At 48.3% G+C, this 19,047-nt stretch overlaps 1 protein-coding gene across 1 annotated transcript in view; it reads right to left on the minus strand.

The window, feature by feature from the left end:
* The window catches only part of COL20A1 (collagen type XX alpha 1 chain), a 46,869-nt gene extending 31,502 nt beyond the window's left edge, over window positions 1-15,367 (minus strand). The window contains exons 1-13 of the mRNA XM_054391978.1: window positions 15,295-15,367; window positions 12,862-12,972; window positions 10,971-11,114; window positions 10,592-10,750; window positions 9,340-9,540; window positions 7,277-7,432; window positions 6,476-6,595; window positions 6,150-6,314; window positions 4,442-4,606; window positions 2,988-3,160; window positions 2,635-2,764; window positions 1,991-2,136; window positions 216-339 (exon numbers count right to left, since the gene is read on the minus strand). Of these exons, the coding sequence (XP_054247953.1) occupies window positions 216-339; window positions 1,991-2,136; window positions 2,635-2,764; window positions 2,988-3,160; window positions 4,442-4,606; window positions 6,150-6,314; window positions 6,476-6,595; window positions 7,277-7,432; window positions 9,340-9,540; window positions 10,592-10,750; window positions 10,971-11,114; window positions 12,862-12,972; window positions 15,295-15,367 (1,867 nt within the window). The remainder of the gene's footprint in view (window positions 1-215; window positions 340-1,990; window positions 2,137-2,634; window positions 2,765-2,987; window positions 3,161-4,441; window positions 4,607-6,149; window positions 6,315-6,475; window positions 6,596-7,276; window positions 7,433-9,339; window positions 9,541-10,591; window positions 10,751-10,970; window positions 11,115-12,861; window positions 12,973-15,294) is intronic.
* Between the last annotated feature and the right edge of the window lie 3,680 nt (window positions 15,368-19,047).

The raw sequence follows: 19,047 nt of genomic DNA on the forward strand, positions 1-19,047 counted from the left end.
ACATCAGGGAAGAGATCTTTCAGTAGTCCTTTTTTCCCTGGGGAAAAAATCACTCTTTTTTTAAACAGCTCACCATGAAATTAGAGATCCCCTCGGGGACCTCAGCCCACTTAAGATCTGGGAGCATATTTAAAAGCCACATGCACAACATGGGAAGCAGCTCATGTAGCCCTTATGTTTCATAACCACGTAGCAAGCAGGGGAGCAGCACTCACGGGTGGTTTCCTGGATGCTGGCTGGGTCACTCACATCTTCCCCATGCATGGCGTATACTGCCACAGAGTACTCCGTGCCAGGGGACAGCCCTTCCAGCAGGACCTCAGGCTGGGCCACCTTCACCTGTCAACAGAGATGTCACAGAGTCCCAGGACTGCCTAGATCAGAAAAGACCTTTCAGATCACTGACTTCAATCATTAGCCCAACACTGACAAGTCCTTGACTAAAACATGAGCCCAAGCACTAAGTCTGCAGAACTACTAGACACCTCCAGGGATGGGGACTCCACCAGCTCCCTGGGGAAGGCTTTCCAATGCCTCAGACCCCTTTCTGTGAAGAAATTCTTAGAATCATAGAATTATTTCAGTTGGAAAAGACCTCTAAGATCAAGTCCAACAGTCAATCCCATACCATCATGGCCACTGAACCATGTCGTGAATGCCATGGCCACAGGTTCTTGAACACCTCCAGGGGATAGTGACTCACCACCTCCCTGAGCAGCCTGTTCCAGTCCCTGACCACTCTTGCAGTGGAGGCTGGAACAAGGTGGAGGTTGGTCTCTTCTCCCTAGTAACAAAGGGTTGGACAAGAGGAAATGGCCTCAAGTTGCACCAGGAGGTTTTCTTCCCCAAAAGGGTTGTCAAGCCCTGCAACAGGCTGCCCAGGGCAGTGGTGGATTCTCCACCCCTGAAGGGATTGAAAACCTGTGTAGATGTGGTGCTGAGGGCCATGGTTTAGTGGTGACCTGGCAGTGCTGGGTTAAGGGTTGGACTCAATGATATTAAAGATCTCTTTTAACTAACACGATTCTATGATTCTCCCACACTGTTCCATAGAGATCTAAGTCTCTTACAGAAAATCGCTGCTGCTGCTGTTGTTCTGGGCTGGATCAGGGGACCTGCTCAGACCGAGGGGAAGCTTTTGCAGAAGCGATGCCCGCTGCAAGCAGTCCCACAGCAGCCTGGCTGCTGCCACCTGCTGCTAACGCAGCGCAGCCACAGCTCTACTGACTGCTCACTGCAGAGCTCTGCCTGGAGACTTCTAGGAGCCTGCACACAACGCAGCCCAGCTTTATAAAAGGCTGAGAACATTTTAATGCTGGTTTTGCAGCCATCTTACAGTCTTTGGGCATTGTACCCTTGCAATGAGTAGGTCAAGTATCTGCTGAAATGTTCTAAGATGATAAAATGCAGCTTTGAATATTGGCCTCTCTTCAAGTGTTGTGAATCTTAACGAAAATCCTCAATTCTGCACTGAAAACAGAGGGTAAGCATCAATTGCTCTCTATGGAAAACTGGAACTGCTCCTCTTGCTGTACATTCATGGGGACCATCTGAGTCAGGGGCCATACGTGCTCCTCCCACCCCTTTTTTGGTTTTAATTCATGGAATCATAGAATGGTTTGAGTTGGAGAGGCCCTTAAAGCTCTAGTTCCAACCTGCCACTAGCCCAGGCTGCTCAAAGCCTCATCCAGCCTGGTCTTAAACACTTCCAGGGATAAGGTGTCTGCAACTTTTCTGGGCAGCCTGTTCCAGTGCCTCACCACCCTCATAGCAATGAACTTCTTGCCAATGTCCAATCTAAATCTATTCTTCTCTATTTTCAAACCATTGTCCCTTGTCCTTAAAACCATTACTCCCTGTTCTGTCACCACAGGCCCTTACAAAAAGTCCCTTTCCAGCTCTTCTGCAGGCCCCCCTTTGGATATTGGAATGCCACTATAAGGCCTCCTTGGTGCCTTCTCCAAGCTGGAGAAGTTCTCCTGAACTCTACCTCCATCATGTAGTCCTCTGCTCCATCAGGGTCTGCAGAGTAGAGCACCAGGTACTGTGTGGCTCCCTGGGCAGCCTTCCAGTTCAACCTCATGCTGTTGTGGCTCAGCTCAGAGACACGCAGGGAGCGAGGAGAAGACAAAGGTACTGAAGGGGAAAAAAAAAAAAGGCAGAAAGATATATTCAGTGCATGAGGTCTGTGAAAGGTCAAACCCTAGAAGAGATCTGGTTTTGCAACAACTGCTGCAAGCTGGTGGACGTCTACCGCACATCTACCACAGTGGAGCAGCCACTTATGCAAAGAAGAGGTTTAATTCCCTTGAAACCCAAGGATAATGAAGTGGCAAGAGGTAGGAAGATATTTCTGTCATGGTGTGTTGGTACCACACCAGTGGTCTCCTTTGAAGAATAAAAGGTGAAAAGGGGTCTCTGAAGGTCTCTGGTCCAACCTGCTGCTCAAAGAGCGGGTTGCTCAGGATCTTGTCTGGTCAAGTTCTGAACATCTCCATGGATGGAGATAGCTGTAGACAGACAGAACTTGAAGGAGGCGGGGGAAATACAGTGTCAAGCTCCAGTCTGAGCTGGTCACAATGAATGAGCTTTGTTCACCTATCACAGGCATAAATCTCTCTACTCACGACCTACATGTGGAGGTGACACCTCTCAGTCCATCCCCAACAGCTGTGTCATAAACAGGAAACACTGACACCAGATACTCCGTGTGTGAGCTCAGATTAGAAAGCTGCAAAGCGGACACTGCTCCATCCAAAACCACCTGGAAGCACAAAGGAGGGCTGTCAAGATGGGGAGCTGCCAGCTGCTCTTTAGCAAGGGGATGGCATCTCCTAGCAAGCACGGCTTCTTTGTGGCAGATCTGTTGATGTCCCACATGAACCACAGCTCTACCTGCATCTCTTTATCTACTCAAGTCTATTTCAATTCCCAGCCACCACCTGGAAGACACTGCAGTCTCAGGTGTCTGGAGAAAGTCCTCTCACCTCTTTGGGGACACCACCCTTAGATGGATAATACACAATCTGATATTTCTTTGGTGGTCTCAGAGGAGGACTCCAGGTCAAGTGCATGCTCTTGGAGGTCACAGCTGATATTTTCAGGTTGGTTGGACTCAGCTGGGGACCAGTGTTCACAGGGATATCTTTCACAGTGCTGCCTAGGAGTTCAAAACGTAGTTATTCATTTGGTTTCAGACTTCCCATGCCAAGTCTGCTTTCCAGCTCATAAATCTGAGTACATTTCTCCAATCAAATTACAATTTCCTTCCCTATAGAGTACAGAAACTGTTCCAAACTGCTCTGAAGTAAACACTTTTAAACCCAAGCATACAGAGAACATAAAGACTCCATGGAGAACAGGCTCTGCATCATATGAGGTGCTGGGAATAGTTTTTCTTCAACCCAAATATGCATTTTTACCTGTAACCAAAAGAGAATTTCTCAACCTGAACAAGCAGAAGTTAGTTTGATTTCTTCTTTGAGCAGCCTGATCTGTGCCTTTGAACAATGTCTGACTGTATCAAACAAGTACAAATTCATAAGGAGGAATCAACTGATTTCTATGCACCTCTTGAACATTAAAATAAAAGTGTGTTTCAAAGTTAGATTTTCCCATTCTCCTTAGGCAATGTTAGAGCAGAGAGAGACAGAAATATGTGCACATTATTCCTCCTGAGGATCTAAGCCAACACCTGGAGTGGTTCTTCATTCTCTTGTTCATCATATAAGCTACAGTCTAGCAAAGGAAAGAAAGAGGCTATTTGGTTTTAACTTGAAAATGTCTCAGAGCTCCATCATATAAGTGAAGCATGGAGAAGAAGAATGTTGGGATGTCCTCTTCCTTACCTCCATATTTCCTCCATATATCTCCCCCTAATATATTCTCTAATTAGCTCTTCTATTTTCTGTGCCTCCCCAGGGAAGAGCCTCAGAAAAGGAGATGGTTGCAACATATTTTTCACATCATATGATAATGGAAAAGGGAAAAGGTGTCCCCTACAATGGTAGCTATTATCATTAGGTGATTATATCCACCAAGAGTTATCCAAACTCCTGCTAGCATTGGCTGCTGTCTGTACTGGCTGAAAGCCAAAGGCAGATGACTAAACCAAGAGCATCAGAATGGAAACATCTACAAGAAAGGTCCTTCTGTCGCTTGTTAGAGACAGCAGGGAGGCTGCAGTGGAAGAGCTGCACCCAGAAGGCATTGCAGAAGACAATGATCACAGAGAAACTGGCCAAGATTTTGATGTGGCAAAGACCATTGTCAGGCAGCTGGAGAACTGAGCAAGATCAGCAGAGGAGCAGAGTTAGGTGGCGCTGACAGGGTGGTGGAGCTCATGGAGGGAAAAACACGAAAAAGGGTCAACCCTAAAGGCAAGGAAGGTGGGTAGTGAGCAGAAGGAAGCTCAGCCCACACTAAGGGGGTTACATTTCACCTGCAGCTTCCTTGTTGCTCTTCTCTTTGATCCTGGCACACAAGACCTGGGTGAGCTTGCTAACCAGAGAGCTCAGCAGAGGGAAATCCAGCACGTTGTACACGGTGAGCTCCAGTGGCTCCGAGGCCACCTGCTTCAGCTCTGCCTCATCTGCATTCTTCACCCCTGCAACCAGAGCAGAAAATGAGACTCAGAAAACTCCCACAGAGGATCAGCTTCTGCCTTCTGCTTCTGTCTTTATTCAGGGGCAGGATGTGTCCACCATCACGCTGCTCTCCAGGCAGAGTCCCTCAGTTGTTCCAGTGAGGTGGTGGCATCTGAGTATGGCCCTGGGCTTTCCTGCAACAAAAGCCTCAGTCCAGCCTGAAATGGACTTTCAACTCTGTGGGCTCAGGTCTTTTGTGGCCTGGAGGCAGCCTAATGAATCCTCCTTCTGTTTTCCTGCCTCCTCATCACTTGCAGCCTTTGCTACTAGGCAGGCAGGTATTTTTTCACCCTAAGAAGCAGTGGCATAAGGAAGGGAAATGAATGAATGAATAAACAGCAATTTTATATTTATGAGGTGCCAGCACTCCCCACAGAGCCTGTTGTTCATCAGAACACCACATTGCCTTTCAGGAGTGTCAAGGATGAGCAAAGAGCAGATAATTTATTTAGCAGAACTTTACCATCACAGCACTCCTCATCCCTACCCTTTTGCTCTGTACCCTTATGAACCCTCTGCAGGCCAAGCCCCACAGTATACAACTGATTTTGCTTCCCAGTGCTAGGTTCATGTTCACCCTACATTGTCCAAGCAGTTCCATCACCAGACAGGCATCCCACCTGGTTTCTCAAGTCCAGGACCACTATCTTATCAGCTCTGCTAGCCTTCTTCCTCCCTGCTCTAGCAGTGAGAACCAAAGAGCTCTTAAGATTAATACTCAGATCCTGATGTCTAAAGACCAAATCACAGGATCTTCCTCTAACGGGGGAGGAAAGGCAAAGACCCCACCCAGGAGCCAATGTCCAAGTGATTGCAGATGCTCAGATGTTAGCTTGTGGTGCTGCACAAGGTTCAGCTGAAATTCAGCAGCTCCATGGAGTCCATGGAATAAAAAACAACATCAACCACTTAGCTATAACCCCTAAGCTATAAACCTTTGCCGGTGCCTTCCTGACGTCAGTTAGCACTTCAAGGTTTGCATTTTAGGTGAGTTTTCTATGTAACTTTATTGCCCATCTATTAGTCCCTAACAAACTTGTTTAGTCATCAAGGCCAGTGCTGGTCAAGGCCATTTTGTTCTCGTTATTGGTGTCTCATTATTGCAAAGAGCAGATAATGTTATTATTCAGAGAAATGGAAAGCTGCAAGAGGCAGTAATTACAGAGGAGGTCTCCTGCCCTCCCCAAGACAATGTTCTCTTGCCTAATTCCACAGCTGAGAATATTGTTCTTCTGGCACAGGTCTCTGAGCCTCACAAAGGTCTTTATGAGGTGTAAGATGGGAGGTGTGAAGTATCTCCTGTGAAAGAGGATTTTTTTCTAAACAAAATTCCCTTTGAAGACACTGTGTTGAATAAATGAGTTAATTTTCGTCTCAGCCACAATAGAATGAGGTCCTACCCATCACCTGAGAGTGCCAGGACGCTCCTGTCAAAGCTGAGGGAACAGAACCTTCCATTTGGAGATCCAGAATAGGTTGTCTTACCAATAGCTGTGATCTTACCAACAGCAAATATTTCTATGCCCAGGTTTTTCAAGGTCTGAGCAGCCAGGTTTGCATCATCTTGGGATTTGCCATCAGTCAAGAGGATTACCAACTTCTCAGCCTCCAGCCGGGCACCAGCATCTGGTTTCAGGTTCTGCTCCAGGACGTGGGTCAGTGCCAGACCTGAGGAGGAGCAGAGATGGATGGGGAGCTGCAGCCTCATGGGCAACCTTTACTCTTCTCTCTGCCCCCCAGTGGCCTTGGTCTCCATGGAGGTGATCCCATGGGAACAGTTTCTTGCCCTGCAGCCACACAGATGGTGTAGGCTTGTGAGATGGAGTTACCTGTGAAAGTGTTGCCACCCTTGTACCGCAGGTTCCTCATGGCCTCCAACACTTGGTCCCTCGTTGAGTAAGTGCTCAGATCCCACTCCGTGTGGGGATCGCTGCTGTACTGGGACAGCCCTGTGGTGGGAAATGCTACCAGCATCATGCAAGCCAAGTGGAGACCTGCTTTGGGGTGGTGCTGTCAGGTTTGCCATGGGAAGGTGACACAAAAGGATGAGAGGGAGTGGGGGTGAGCAGATCTTGTTTCTAGCTCCACTTCTCTGCATGGTCATTATGCCTCGGTTCCCACCAGGTACAGTGGTACCTCCCCCTGTGGTGATGCTTTGAATTGTTTGATAAGTCTCAGTGTTAACTGGGGTCAAACTGGTTGGCTGCAAGGAGCAGGAAGGATTCCTACTGCCTTACTTCATCTAGGGCCTGCACATCACTTGCAACTGGAATCAGCCCCATGCTTAGCTGAGCTCAGAGGGGCTCCAGAGAGGATGTGCCACCACATCTGTCTATGCTGTGCTGTGGAGGCTGAGCACCTCCTCAAGGTAGGCAGCAAATCCTAGATGTGGCTCAGCACCAATACTCAACCTGGTACTGCCCAGAAGACATCACTTCTGCTCACTGTGCAGCTGTTGGCACAGCCACCAGAGGCCAGAGCTTGCTGTCATATGGGGAAAGGTGAAAAAGCAGCAAGAAGGACCCCACCTTAAAGGAATAAAAGCTCCTCAGAGGAGCACACAAGCACAGGAACAGAGACCAAAGCTTCTTTAAACATGGACTTCCCAAGGTGAGGACACAGTGTCCTACCTACTCTTATCTTGTCTTGGCCAATACTGAATGGGGAAATCAAATTGCTTAGAAACTCCTTAATGAGCTTGAAATTGTTGCGTCCGATGCTCCAGGATCCATCTACAAGCAGGACAACATCAGTCATTGCAGATGTGTCACACTGGAACTGGGAACCTGCAGGGTATAAGGTTGGAGGTTAAGAGAAGGAATTGTAAGGAGGAAAAAACTGCTTCAATTTTGAGATAAAATTGAAATCTGCAGTGCAAGACCTTGCCTGGGTGGTGCATTGAACCATCTGCCAGCCTGATGCATCCCAGCATCTCGTGACATTCTGCAGCCCAGGAGGCCAACTGTATCCTGGGCTGCATCAAAAGCAGTGTGGCCAGCCCGATGAGGGATAAAGCCTCCCTGCTTTGCTCTGGTGAGTCCTCACCTGGGAGTCCTGCATCCAGTTCTGGTGCCCCCAGCATAAGAGGAGCTGCTGGAGTGGGTCCAGAACATGGTCACAAAAATGATCAGAGGGGTGAAGAACCTCTCTGTAGGGACAAGTTGAGAGAGTTGGGGCTGTTCAGCCTGGAGAAGAGAAGGCTCTGAGGAGACCTTGGAGCAGCCTTCCAGTGCCTGTAGGGGCTACAAGGAAGCTGGGGAGGGACTTTTTCAAGGGGTTATAGTGATAGGACAAGAGGGAATGGATTGAAGCCAGAAGAGGGCAGATTTAGACTGGAGAAGAGGAAGAAATTCTTTCCAGTGAGGGTGGTGAGACACTGGGACAGGTTGCTCAGGGACATTGTGGCTGCCCCCTCCCTGGAGATAGTCAATGTCAGGTTGAATGAGACTTTTAGCAACCTGGTCTAGTGGGAGCTGTCCCTGCCCATGGCAGGGGGATTTGAACTGGATGATCTCGAAGGTCCCTTCCAAACCAAACCATTCTATGAATCTATGAAGACCACATGGCGTAGGGTAACCCAACTCAGTACCAAGAAATTGGGTGGTGTGCAGCTGCATTTCTTCCAAGAAAGGGTTAAAGCTGTCAGGAAGCATGTGTCTAACCCAAGCACTGCTCTCTGCAAGCTGTCAGCTCCACTACATCTCAGCCCCAGCCCAGTGCTTCCCTTCTACTGAGCCCAAGTCTCCAAGAATTGCAGCTGATTGCTCCATTCCATTCCATCAGGAGATCCCCTGGGGGCTATAACTATTTTGTGGCTTTATATTAAATCCAGTCTCGCTGTAAAAAACCTGCTGGCACCACAGATCCTCAAGCCCTGCCTTTCTCCCCAGCCCAGGCTTGCAGAGGATAAGACAGGACATGCTGCTCATCCAACACATTTCCCCCAAATATTTTTTGAATGGAGGAATTTTCATCTTTGGTGGAGGCCAAGAGAGGAACTCATCACGATAAAATGGGCTGCAAGAGGTTGGTCTTCTCTTTTCACAGCCACAGATTTCTACTGGTCTCAAGGGAACCAAATGAAGATGCTTTGGGCAATCTCATTCCCACCACCAAGAATCATAGAACTGTTTCAGTTGGAAAAGACCTCTGAGGTCGTTGAGTCCAACCATCAACCTAAGACCACCATGGCTGTTAAACTTCAACAATGCTTTGAGACATCTACCCTGTCATAGTCTCAATTCATGAATCTGAAGGACCATCATGGATCAGTTATCTGTGAAACAAAAACAAGTCCAGGAGCTCAAACAGGAACATCACTGTGCTCTTCTTCTGAAGGCTTGGGAAGGTCCATGGCTAGGGAGTCTATTGAAGACCACAAATTCTTATATGGATCCATCGGAAGCAGGGGGAATTGGCTGACATGAAGTGAGAGAACAGTGGCAAATCAATAAATTAAACCATCTGGAAGGAATTTTTGGCCTAGCTCCCATTTTCCTTAAATTCTGCAATGTTCTGCAGAACTCCAAACTTCTCCCTCAATTCCTGACAGTTGCACCAAGCATGGCCTAGCAATTAAATGGCCCAGCAGCATTTGTACTCTTGGCAACCTTGGTGACAAAGAGTGGGTGGAAGGCTTGTATTCAATGAGCTGTAGGGAAGGAGGACCAAGGCATGTTTGAACCCCCCTCACCTTGCCTCAGTGAATCCCTTGTAGGCTTTTGCTTCCCAGGAGTCTCTCGCTCCGTGTTTGCAGGAGAGCGCTGGGATGATCTCGTGGGTGTTGGTGCTGCTTCTGCCATGCTGGCCTCTGCACTGGGCTGGTTTCTCACAGCTTCTCCTGAGCCCTTTGTCTGAGTCCCCTTCTGCCTCTTCTTTTCAGTTCTGTTTTTTGCTGTGCTCCAACGAAAAAACAAACCCCATTGTCCTTATCTGTTTTATCTTCATGGAACCTGCTATGGTCATCAGCTGACTTCAGCCATGTTTGAGAGAGAATAAAAGTCCTACAACCTTTTGCAAATAGGTAGTTAGATGGAAGAGCCCACCTTTGTTCACACTCAAGAGGGCTCATGAGTCAATAATAATGGATCACATCAAAAGTTTATCCTGCCCATTATCTTTGGTGGCAAAAAAACCAATCATAGAATGTGTTGGGTTGGAAGGAACCTCCTAAGCTCATCCAGTTGAACCCCCCTGCAGTAGCAGGGACATCCTTCACTAGATCAAGTTGCCCAGAGTCCTGTCAAGACTGACCTTGAATATCTCCAACAATGGGGCCTCAACTCCCTCCCTGGGCAACTTGTTCCAGTGTTCCACTACCCTCATGGTAAAGAACTTCCTCCTAACATCCAACCTAAATCTCCTCTTCTAAAATGAATGTCTATAAAACATAAAACCATAGCATGGCACCTGATAACTCAGTAGACTCTCCAGACCTCAGCGATCTGAGACTCAGGAACATCCTCTGTTGGTGCCAGTCTCTTTGTCTAATGGCCCTGATGGATCTTTTATCCATCTACACATAGAAACACTTCTCTGAACCTTGTTTTAAGCACATGAAAATCTATGCAGTTAGTTGTCTGCAGTCCTCAATCACAAGGGGATCTCACACCTTCTTGTGACCATCAGCAGCCCAAGAACTCAGCATCATTAGCCCTCATGATTTGGGAGCATCTCGTTCTCAAAGATCTGCTCTTGGTTGAAGGATTTGAGTGTGTCTTGCTTAGCTGGAATAGCTGCCAGCCCCAGGAACACTCAGATGTGCTTTGTTGGGCTGAGCAGTTTGCCTGGCATGAGGGGCAAATATTTTTAGGTGGCTTCCTGAGTTAAGAAGCACACACATGAGAGGAAACTGGCCTAGCATGTCCCACTGAATGCACATCCCTGATGAAGCAGGGGGTGCAGGGAAAGGGTGGGTGTTGCTTTAGGGACATCTATGCACCCACCTGGTTGGGTCAAGATGGTGTTCAAGGGTGGTGGGTTGGCCTCTGCCACCACACTGTGCTCAGCTGCTGAGCTCCCTGCAGAGGTGAGATTCTTTCCCCGTGCAGCTCCTGAGTTTTTTCGGTTATTTCTAGTCTGGGATGCATTTTTTAGTTCTTCTACTGTAGAAAGACCAAAAACAAGGAGAGAATGTCAATATAGGCAGGTCTGTGAGTCACAGTCCATCCTTGATCTCCTGAGCCATCACTAACCTTCCAACCAAACCAGTGACAGACTCTGTCATTGCAGCATAATCTACACTGGAGGATGAGCTCTTAGGAACCGCATCTCCAAGAGCCTCAGGAGCTCTCTGGACGGGAAAATGTGGCCCCCTCTACTTACTCACGAATTTCCTCTTGGCAAACAGGACTTCCTGGGAGCCATTGAGCACGTAGACCTGCAGTGTGTATTCCTTGGTAGGGCTCAGCCCCCCCACTGTGACTTTGGGAGTCTTGGTTTTCAGCATGACTTCTTGCTCCGAGTCCCCTGAGGTGGGATGAAACCACAGTTCAGAGACTGTTAGAGCTTAAATTTAAGCTGTCAGTAGCAAAAGCACTGCTGAAGCACAGGGAATGTCTGCCTAGGGAGCTCACCCAACTCCTATTTCTCTTTTAATTTTGTAGATTGCTGATTTTTGCTCTTTTTTCTCAATCTAGAATTGAGAACATTTGGATTTGGGGTTTTTTTATATCTTTGATACATGCCCAAAATGGAAAACCAGTTCCCATCCAGACTTACTGGAGCTCTCCCCAGCTTCTCAAGGAGGTCTCCAGAGATTGGGCAATTACTAGTAAATGCTGCTTATGAAAACATCCAATCAATTGCTGTGCTTGAGGTCATACAAGACAGGGTGAGGAAGTGGCTTAGTGGTTTTGGAGGTCACCACTGGCACTTAGGACTGCTCTTATTTATCCAAGCCACTCTCTCTGGGCTGTCTCTGGCAAGCCCCATCTCTCCCTAGGGCAGCTGCTCATTTCTGGGGTCAGTACCACTTCCAGATCCCTCCAGCCATGTCCTGAGGCTGTGGAACCTGTCCTGGGGCTGTGCTGCCTTGACCAGCCAGGAACTAAGGCATTTCTGCACTGGCATGGCACTGAGCAGATGGAGCACCACCATCTCTGTGCTACACAAAACAGAGAGAGGCAAACCAGCTCCCTAAACCCCTCTGATTAAGAAAGGTCTGCAAGCTTTAAATGATGGATAAGGATGAGTTTCTGATCCAGCCATCCCTGTGCTCATGCTGATGGAGCTTCCCAGCCTCAGGGCATGTGCTGGGGATTCCCTGCATTCCCAGGATGCTCATCGATCTCCACAGAGCTGAGGCCCAGGGAAGAGCAGGGCAGGAAAGGAATGAGAAACCTCCTGCTCTAGCCTGGGAAACAGGTGGTGGCTGAGCTAAAAGTGGGGAGATGATCACAAGAGCTCTGCCGCTCGCACTCCTGCCTGGCAGCTCCCTTCTCTGGCTTGCTGGGAGTGACGGTGACTGACAACAAAATGCCAGCCAAGACTAAGGTTGCTCACTGCTCCCTCCCTATAACGGTAGCTTACTCTCTTCCTACACCTCCCAAGGAATGCTGTGTCCTTCCAACATCACCAACCTCAGTGTCTGAAGCCAGGGAGAGATGAAGCTTGGCTGGGGCAAGGCATGGAACTCAGCCCCACACAAATATGAGATCAAGGACTTCCCATCCTGCATCACGGAATCATACAATTGTTTTTGTTGGAAAAGACCTTTAGGGTCATAGGGTCCAATGATCAACCCAACACCACCATGGCCACTAAACCATGTCCCAAAGTGCCATGTCCACAGGTTCCTTGAACACTTCCAGGTACAGAAAGAGCTGGGAGCTCCTACAGAAAACTGGCAATGAACCTTTCCTCCTCATTTTCCTCACATAGTCTCAACAAGCAACAATTTCTGACTAAGATTTTCCCCTAGGATGAACAGGGATGAATTCTCTCTCCTCATGAATCAGTGATACAGGGACCATGACTGCACTATGGTGGTCAGAAAGGCTTCTTGTCCATACTGCATGTACACACCAGGGGAAAGTTTTGATCTGGGTAACCAACACTTGAAACCAGAACAACCAACCAGTGGCCAATTCCCACTGCCTCATCTCTAATAATGCTTTTGATGAAGTCCTGTTGTCCACCAGTCAAAGGTGGTGTTCAGACCTCCACTCATACACAGATCCCTGCTGGATCTGATGTCCAGCATGTTAGCACACACCTGCCATGGGCTTTATCCGAACCTTGTAGCCATTGATGCTCCCCTCAGACTCTTTCCATTTCATCTGGAGCCTGTCTTCCGAGAGGACAGTGAGCTTCAGCCGGCCTGACCCTGGGCAGAGGAGACAAGTCAGTCCTGTTATGGATGGGATTCTTCCCTTTGCATAGGCACCTACAAAACACCACATCTCATCCCCTTTATGGACACAGGAACAGCTCCACTGCAGAGGAGGCCTTCATCATCCCATGGAAGTCCTCAGCATCTCTTGAGCCTGAACAGCTGCTCCTGCAGCCTCCCTGCACCTCTGCCAGGAAACCTACCATGAGTCACTGCAGATCTGCAGCCTCTACCCTAAGCAAAGAGAAGTTTCTCAGCATCTGCTGCAGCAAACAGGGGAAACAGCCACAGAGGTGAGGACTTTGTCTGCATCCTTCATATCTTGCAGGATTATCCAAGGAGCTTTCATGGAGAAGGTTTTGTTTCAGCAAAGTGTGTTTAGTGCAAACATGAAATGGGAGGGCAGGAAACAGATAAAAGATCTCAGGAGGTTCTTCAGCAGGCTTGGGCCAGGTGATGGATTCCATATTTCTTCTGAAAGATCAGTTCAGAGGCAGCTCTAAGAACCAAATGCGTTTAGAATTAGGGAGGGGGAAAAAAATAACCTGATGAAGTGTAAATAACAGTTCTGGCAGGACCATAACTCATGGACACCAGCTTGTATCAGTTTGCTGCAGGGAGTAGCAAACTAAATGACAAATCCTGAGGGAAAAAAAATTAGTATCAGACAAGGAGGTAAAAAGAAGCAAGATCACAGTGCCTTATCATCTCCAGATTTCACAGATATCTTTTAAACCTCAGCTAGATGTCACTCCTGGAGTGTCAATCCTGGAGTCCATGGCTACTTGGGAAATCACATCCATGCTGGTGTACAAATGTACCCAGATGAAAGTTTTGCACTTCACTGGATACAGGATGGCAACTCAGCAGATTGATCTCCCCTCCCTCCTGACACCACTGTACCTCCAGCTGCTTTCCAGCTGGCTGCACTGATTTGCAATGAGTGAACACTTCCTCTGCCTGCTCTCAGATGCTTCCCTCCTTTCCAGCTGTTACTGCACTCTTTACCATTACTCATTCAAAAACCCAAGGGTGACCTGGAGTGTCTAGCTCAGTGCTGGTAAACTGTGCTGCACAGGACTCCCCAGGACACAAGACAGGTAACTGCTGGAGAGAGTCCAGCAGAGGCTACAAAGCTGCTGAGGGACCTGGAGCAGCTCTGTGAGGAGCAAAGGCTGAGAGTCCTGACACTGAGAGCCTGGAGAAGAGCCAGAGGGGATCTGAGCAATGCTCAGCAAGAACTAAAGGAGTTATGGGGGGCAAGAGGCTGGGGTCAGACTCTTGTCTGTGGTACCCGGTGACAGGACAAGGGACAATGGGCACAAATTGGAACCCAGGAGGTTGCATCTGAACAGGAGGAGAAACTTTTTTCCTGTGAAGGTGCTGGAACTCTGGAGCAGGCTGCCCAGAGATGTTGTGGGGTCTCCCTCTCTGGAGAGATTCAAACCCATCTGGACACAGGCCTGGGCAAGCTGCTGTGGGTGCCCTGCTTGAGCAGGGGTTTGGACTAGATGACCTCCAGAGCTTCCTTCCAGTGCCCACTATGCTGGGATTCTGTGACCCCTCTAGTCTCTAATCTGGCCTGACATGATGTCCTGACATCTCTGCCATGAAGTCAGAGCCCAGGAAAGCAACCAGAGCTGGCAGTGAGAACTTGTTTGTCTCAGCCCAACATCTGTGCCTTAATCGTTCTCTGTAAAGACTTCCTGCAGGCTGCCCAACAAGCAGATAACTATTTCGGGGAAACAAAGCTGAGATTCACATCTCACCCCAGGCAAATCTGAAGATGAAGAAAGAAAACATGGGGAAGAGGGGTGAGGGCCAAAATCAAATCCCAGAATCATGCCTAAGAGCAACGGTAAGGGATCACGGAACAATGAGGGGAATTCATAGTTGGATTGTACATGGAGCTGTCTTCTTTTGGCCAATTGTGGTCTAGCTCCTCAGCCATCACTCTAGGAGCCCAGAAGCTAAAAATACAAGAATTTCCTCAGACAAATCAGAAAGGACATCATCCTCTAAAGCACCATTATGTGCTGGATGCAAATGAACCCCAGCACCATGAAAGCTGCACTGTTCCCCTACACTTGTGCTGGATGTGAGCTATTTGATGCTGTAACCTTGCCTCTCCAGTTGATGGGCAGTTAAGCTCAGACCTAACTGCAGAGGTCTGGAAGGCACACAGCATGGAGACCCCTGAAATCCTGCATGACGTTGGGAATGGCCCTCACATGCAGTGCCACCACCAATGGAAATGGTTCAGGCAAGGGCTGGGCTAACCCAGGAGACACCCAAACCCCTGGGAATTGTCCTTACCTTGGCCAACTCGTCCCCAGACTTGGCTTGCCACAGGCAGGCAGGCAAAAAAGAAACAAGTGTGAATCAGCATGGTGAGCAGGACCTGCAAGGGGACAAACATGAGGAAGAAGTTACACTGCACAATGTTGAGCCCCATTGCTTTGCAGCCCCCAGCTAGGGTACCACAAGCTGAGATCTGCAGCTCTGTGTAACACTGAAAGGGTGGATGGAGAAGCACAGATGAATTTGGCTACGGTTCCTATATGTTATTTTAGATTCCTGGTCTCTCCAACACAGCTGCTCAATGCCTTGGACCAGCACTAATTGGTGTTTACACACCTGCTGGGGAGCAGGCTTGGAGCTGGCACTGCGCACAGACTGCTTTCCTGAAGAGTCTGCAGTCAGATGCAGTTACGGACTTCATCATGGCAAGGGAACAGTTTGACTTTCAAGTAACCAACCCCTGCAGCATCAACAAGTTTGCAGACTTCAGCCCACTGACCTCCAGCACCTTCAGTTACCTTTGCTGGCCTAGATTTCAGTTTATTCATAGAATCACAGAATGGTTTGGGTTGGGAAGGGACCTTTAGAGGTCACCTAAGTCCAACTCCCCTGCAGTCAGAAGGGACATCCTCAGCTAGAGAAGGTTTCTCAGAGCCCCAGACAACCTCACCTGTGATGGATCCAGAAATGGAGCATCTCCTACCTCTATGGGCAGCCAGGGTCAGTGTCTCACCACCATCAGCATAATAAATCTTTTTCTTCTTTCTAATCTGAATCTTCCTCTTTTAGTTTAAACCCAACCCCCCTTGTCCTGTCACAACAGGCCCTGCTACAAAGTCTGTCCCCAGCTTTCTTCTTGACCCCTTTAAGTCCTGAAAGACCACAATAAGGTCTCCTGGAGCCTTTTTTCCTCCAGGAGAAAATTCTTCTCAGTTTTGGGTCAGAAATGCTAGGTGGGCATAAACCCACCCTGATTCAAAATTGTGCCTCCCCCTCATCTCAGTCTCAACAGAGCAGGTTTCAAGCACCAGCTATTGGCCTTTTGCAACACATCCTTGGCATCTGTCATTTTTCTGCTCCACGTTTCAGCCTTATTGCTTTTGGCAGAACCAGACCAGGCACAAGCTTCCTCCTCTGCCTTCTGCAGCAACATTTCATTTCTATTCATTTTGATGGACAGGTATTCAGAGGCTCCTGGTGAATGCCTACTTCCCTTCACATACATGAGGGTTTTTTTTAGAAATTTCAAGGAAAAATAAATATCTATGTGAGTAACCCAGGCATGGCTCCTGAGGTTTCAAGCAGCTCTAAGTTGCTGCAAGAGTGAATGGAAAAATGTGCAAGTTCTAACAGGTGAACCACCCTGCTCAGTCTGGGATGTTTTTCGCTTTGATTTGAAGATCAGGTTATACAGAACAACTGCAGTGTAACTGAAGCCCTTAGCCATGCCCAACACTTGGAGATTTTTCCAGCTCATAAAATGAAGTCATTGCTTATTACAAACCAAACATTTTACAAGTGAGGTTCAGGAATTTGACTGTCTTCTCAAGAAAAGCAAAGCCTGTCCTGCCTGCAGGGGTACAGGAGCCAAACAACAGCAAGAATCACAGAATCACAGACTGGTTTGGCATGGGAAGGGACCTTTAAAGGTCCCTGCAAGCCTCCTGCAGTCAGAGGAATATCCCCAACTGGAGCAGGTTGCTCAGAGCCAGAACCAACCTGACTTGGAATGGTTTCAGGGGTGGGGCATCTAACAACTCTCTGAGCAGGCTGGACCAGGCTCTCACCACCCTCAGTGTAACTTTCTTCCTTCTCTCCAGCCTGAATCTCCCTGGTTTTAGTTATGACCTATCACAACAGGCCCTGCTAAAAAGCCTGTCCACAGCTTTCTGAGCAGCCCTTGTAAGCACTGAAGTCTAGCTTGTTGATAAATTCCCTGAATTTGAAGTTAACTTGGGCCATTTTGCAATGCCACCCAAGTGCCTTGATTGCATTCTGATTTCCTGTGGCTCTGCTGGCAAACAGGATGCCAAACTGGCAGAGGCACAGGACTCTGTGTGACCTGGGTATGTTACCCAGGGTTATGCAGGATCTGAAGTCCAGCCAAATGAAGACACCAGCTGCTCCATTCTTTACTGCACCAGGGTCACTGCCGGTTTGATTCAACTATCCTACTATGTCAGCAAGGATGTGTTCAGTGTTAAGCCAGGTTGTGGACCTTTACTGCAACTAAAACAAGAGGCAGGGACTTCATACCTTCTTCCTAGCTCTGGCAAACTCATCATTATTGTGCCTCTTCTCCAACGTTCCTTTTCCTACCCATAAAGCAGGAGTAGCAAATGCACCTGTCTGAAGTGGAGGAAGACACATGGATGGAGGAGCTGTCTCTACCCTACCCTACAGAGCTCCCTCTCCCCAGGTTACCTTCTAGACCCACTCTGGGTCTTCATGGTCCCTTTCACCCATTTCTGCCCTCCCTGGTACCACCAGCCAGCCAGGCCGAGATACGGACCTCAGGATGGAAGGAACCACAGTGACATCAGCGTGCTGGCAATCAGGGAGCCTCTGGCATATTGGTGTCTCTCTCCCATTAGTCACTCAGGGAAGGAAATTGGAGATGGCAACACATGAAGCGTGTGATGAGTATTTCCAGAGCCTGGAAAATGGGGTGGGAGACACACACACCACTTCCCACTTGCCCCAGCTGTATGCTCAGAGGGGATTTGGAGGTTAAGGTGATTGGAGATCCCCTTATTTACACAGGGAATTTAAAAGAAGTCACTTTAACTCCAGAAGAAAAAAACCAAACAATTCTATGCAAAAAACAACAACAACAAAAAAGATACCTGCCACATGTTTAAACAAGCACAGCTGAAAGTGGGCTTCAGAGGCACTGTGAATCATTTACATCCTTCACAGCCCAGTGTGGGGACTTTTCCTCATCCCAGAGGGTATCACCATCTCTGCACAGATGTGCTGGCAGATGCAGCGTCACCTCACTTCTGGACACAAGAGCAGTGCTAAGGACAGCAGATCACTGGATCCGCCCACTGCAGCCAGTGGCAGGGACTAAATCCACACCCCCCTGAGTGCTTTGCTAGTTAAAGAATCTTAAATAGACTAAAATCTCACATTCATCAAGCCCTTTCTCCTGGAAATCTCCTGGATTTCAGCCCCACTATTGAACAAAAAGTCTCCAGGCTCAAAAAAGTAAGGCACAAGTTTCACTTCTAGGATGAGCCTTTGCAGCTCCCCACTGTGACACGAGCTTGATGCAGACCTGCACCACACCTCCAGGTAGCAAAACCCCACCTGGACAACTGCCATGGCTAACAAACCCTTCCAAGCACTGTCCTCTAGCAGTTTCCTGCAGTTTTTTTTACTATCAAATACAAACTAGAAGTAAAAAACCCCAACCAACCAACAAATTCAGTGCATTACTGAAGCCATCACTTCAAAGGAAGCAGCCCCTGTGACATTTACACCTGCCCTTCACTGAAGGTGAGTCTTGAAACTACTTCACCTCCAAGTTTCCCAGAGGGCAAACCCCTGCAGAAGTCCCCTGCTCCATTGATCCCATCCAACCCAACCAAACACAGCCCCAAACCAACACAGCCCCTCCCCAGCACCCCTGAGAACTGAACCCCAAAGGATAATGAGCCACAGACCTCTGGCATGAAGCAGCTGTCCCTGGAGCCAGGCAGGAGGTGAGACAAATCCAACTACATTCTTAACCTATAGGAGCAACAGCCCGAGTGCCTCGTCTGC

The sequence above is a fragment of the Indicator indicator genome, chromosome 24 (genome assembly GCF_027791375.1).
Source record: "Indicator indicator isolate 239-I01 chromosome 24, UM_Iind_1.1, whole genome shotgun sequence".
Classification (NCBI taxonomy): Eukaryota; Metazoa; Chordata; class Aves; order Piciformes; family Indicatoridae; genus Indicator; species Indicator indicator.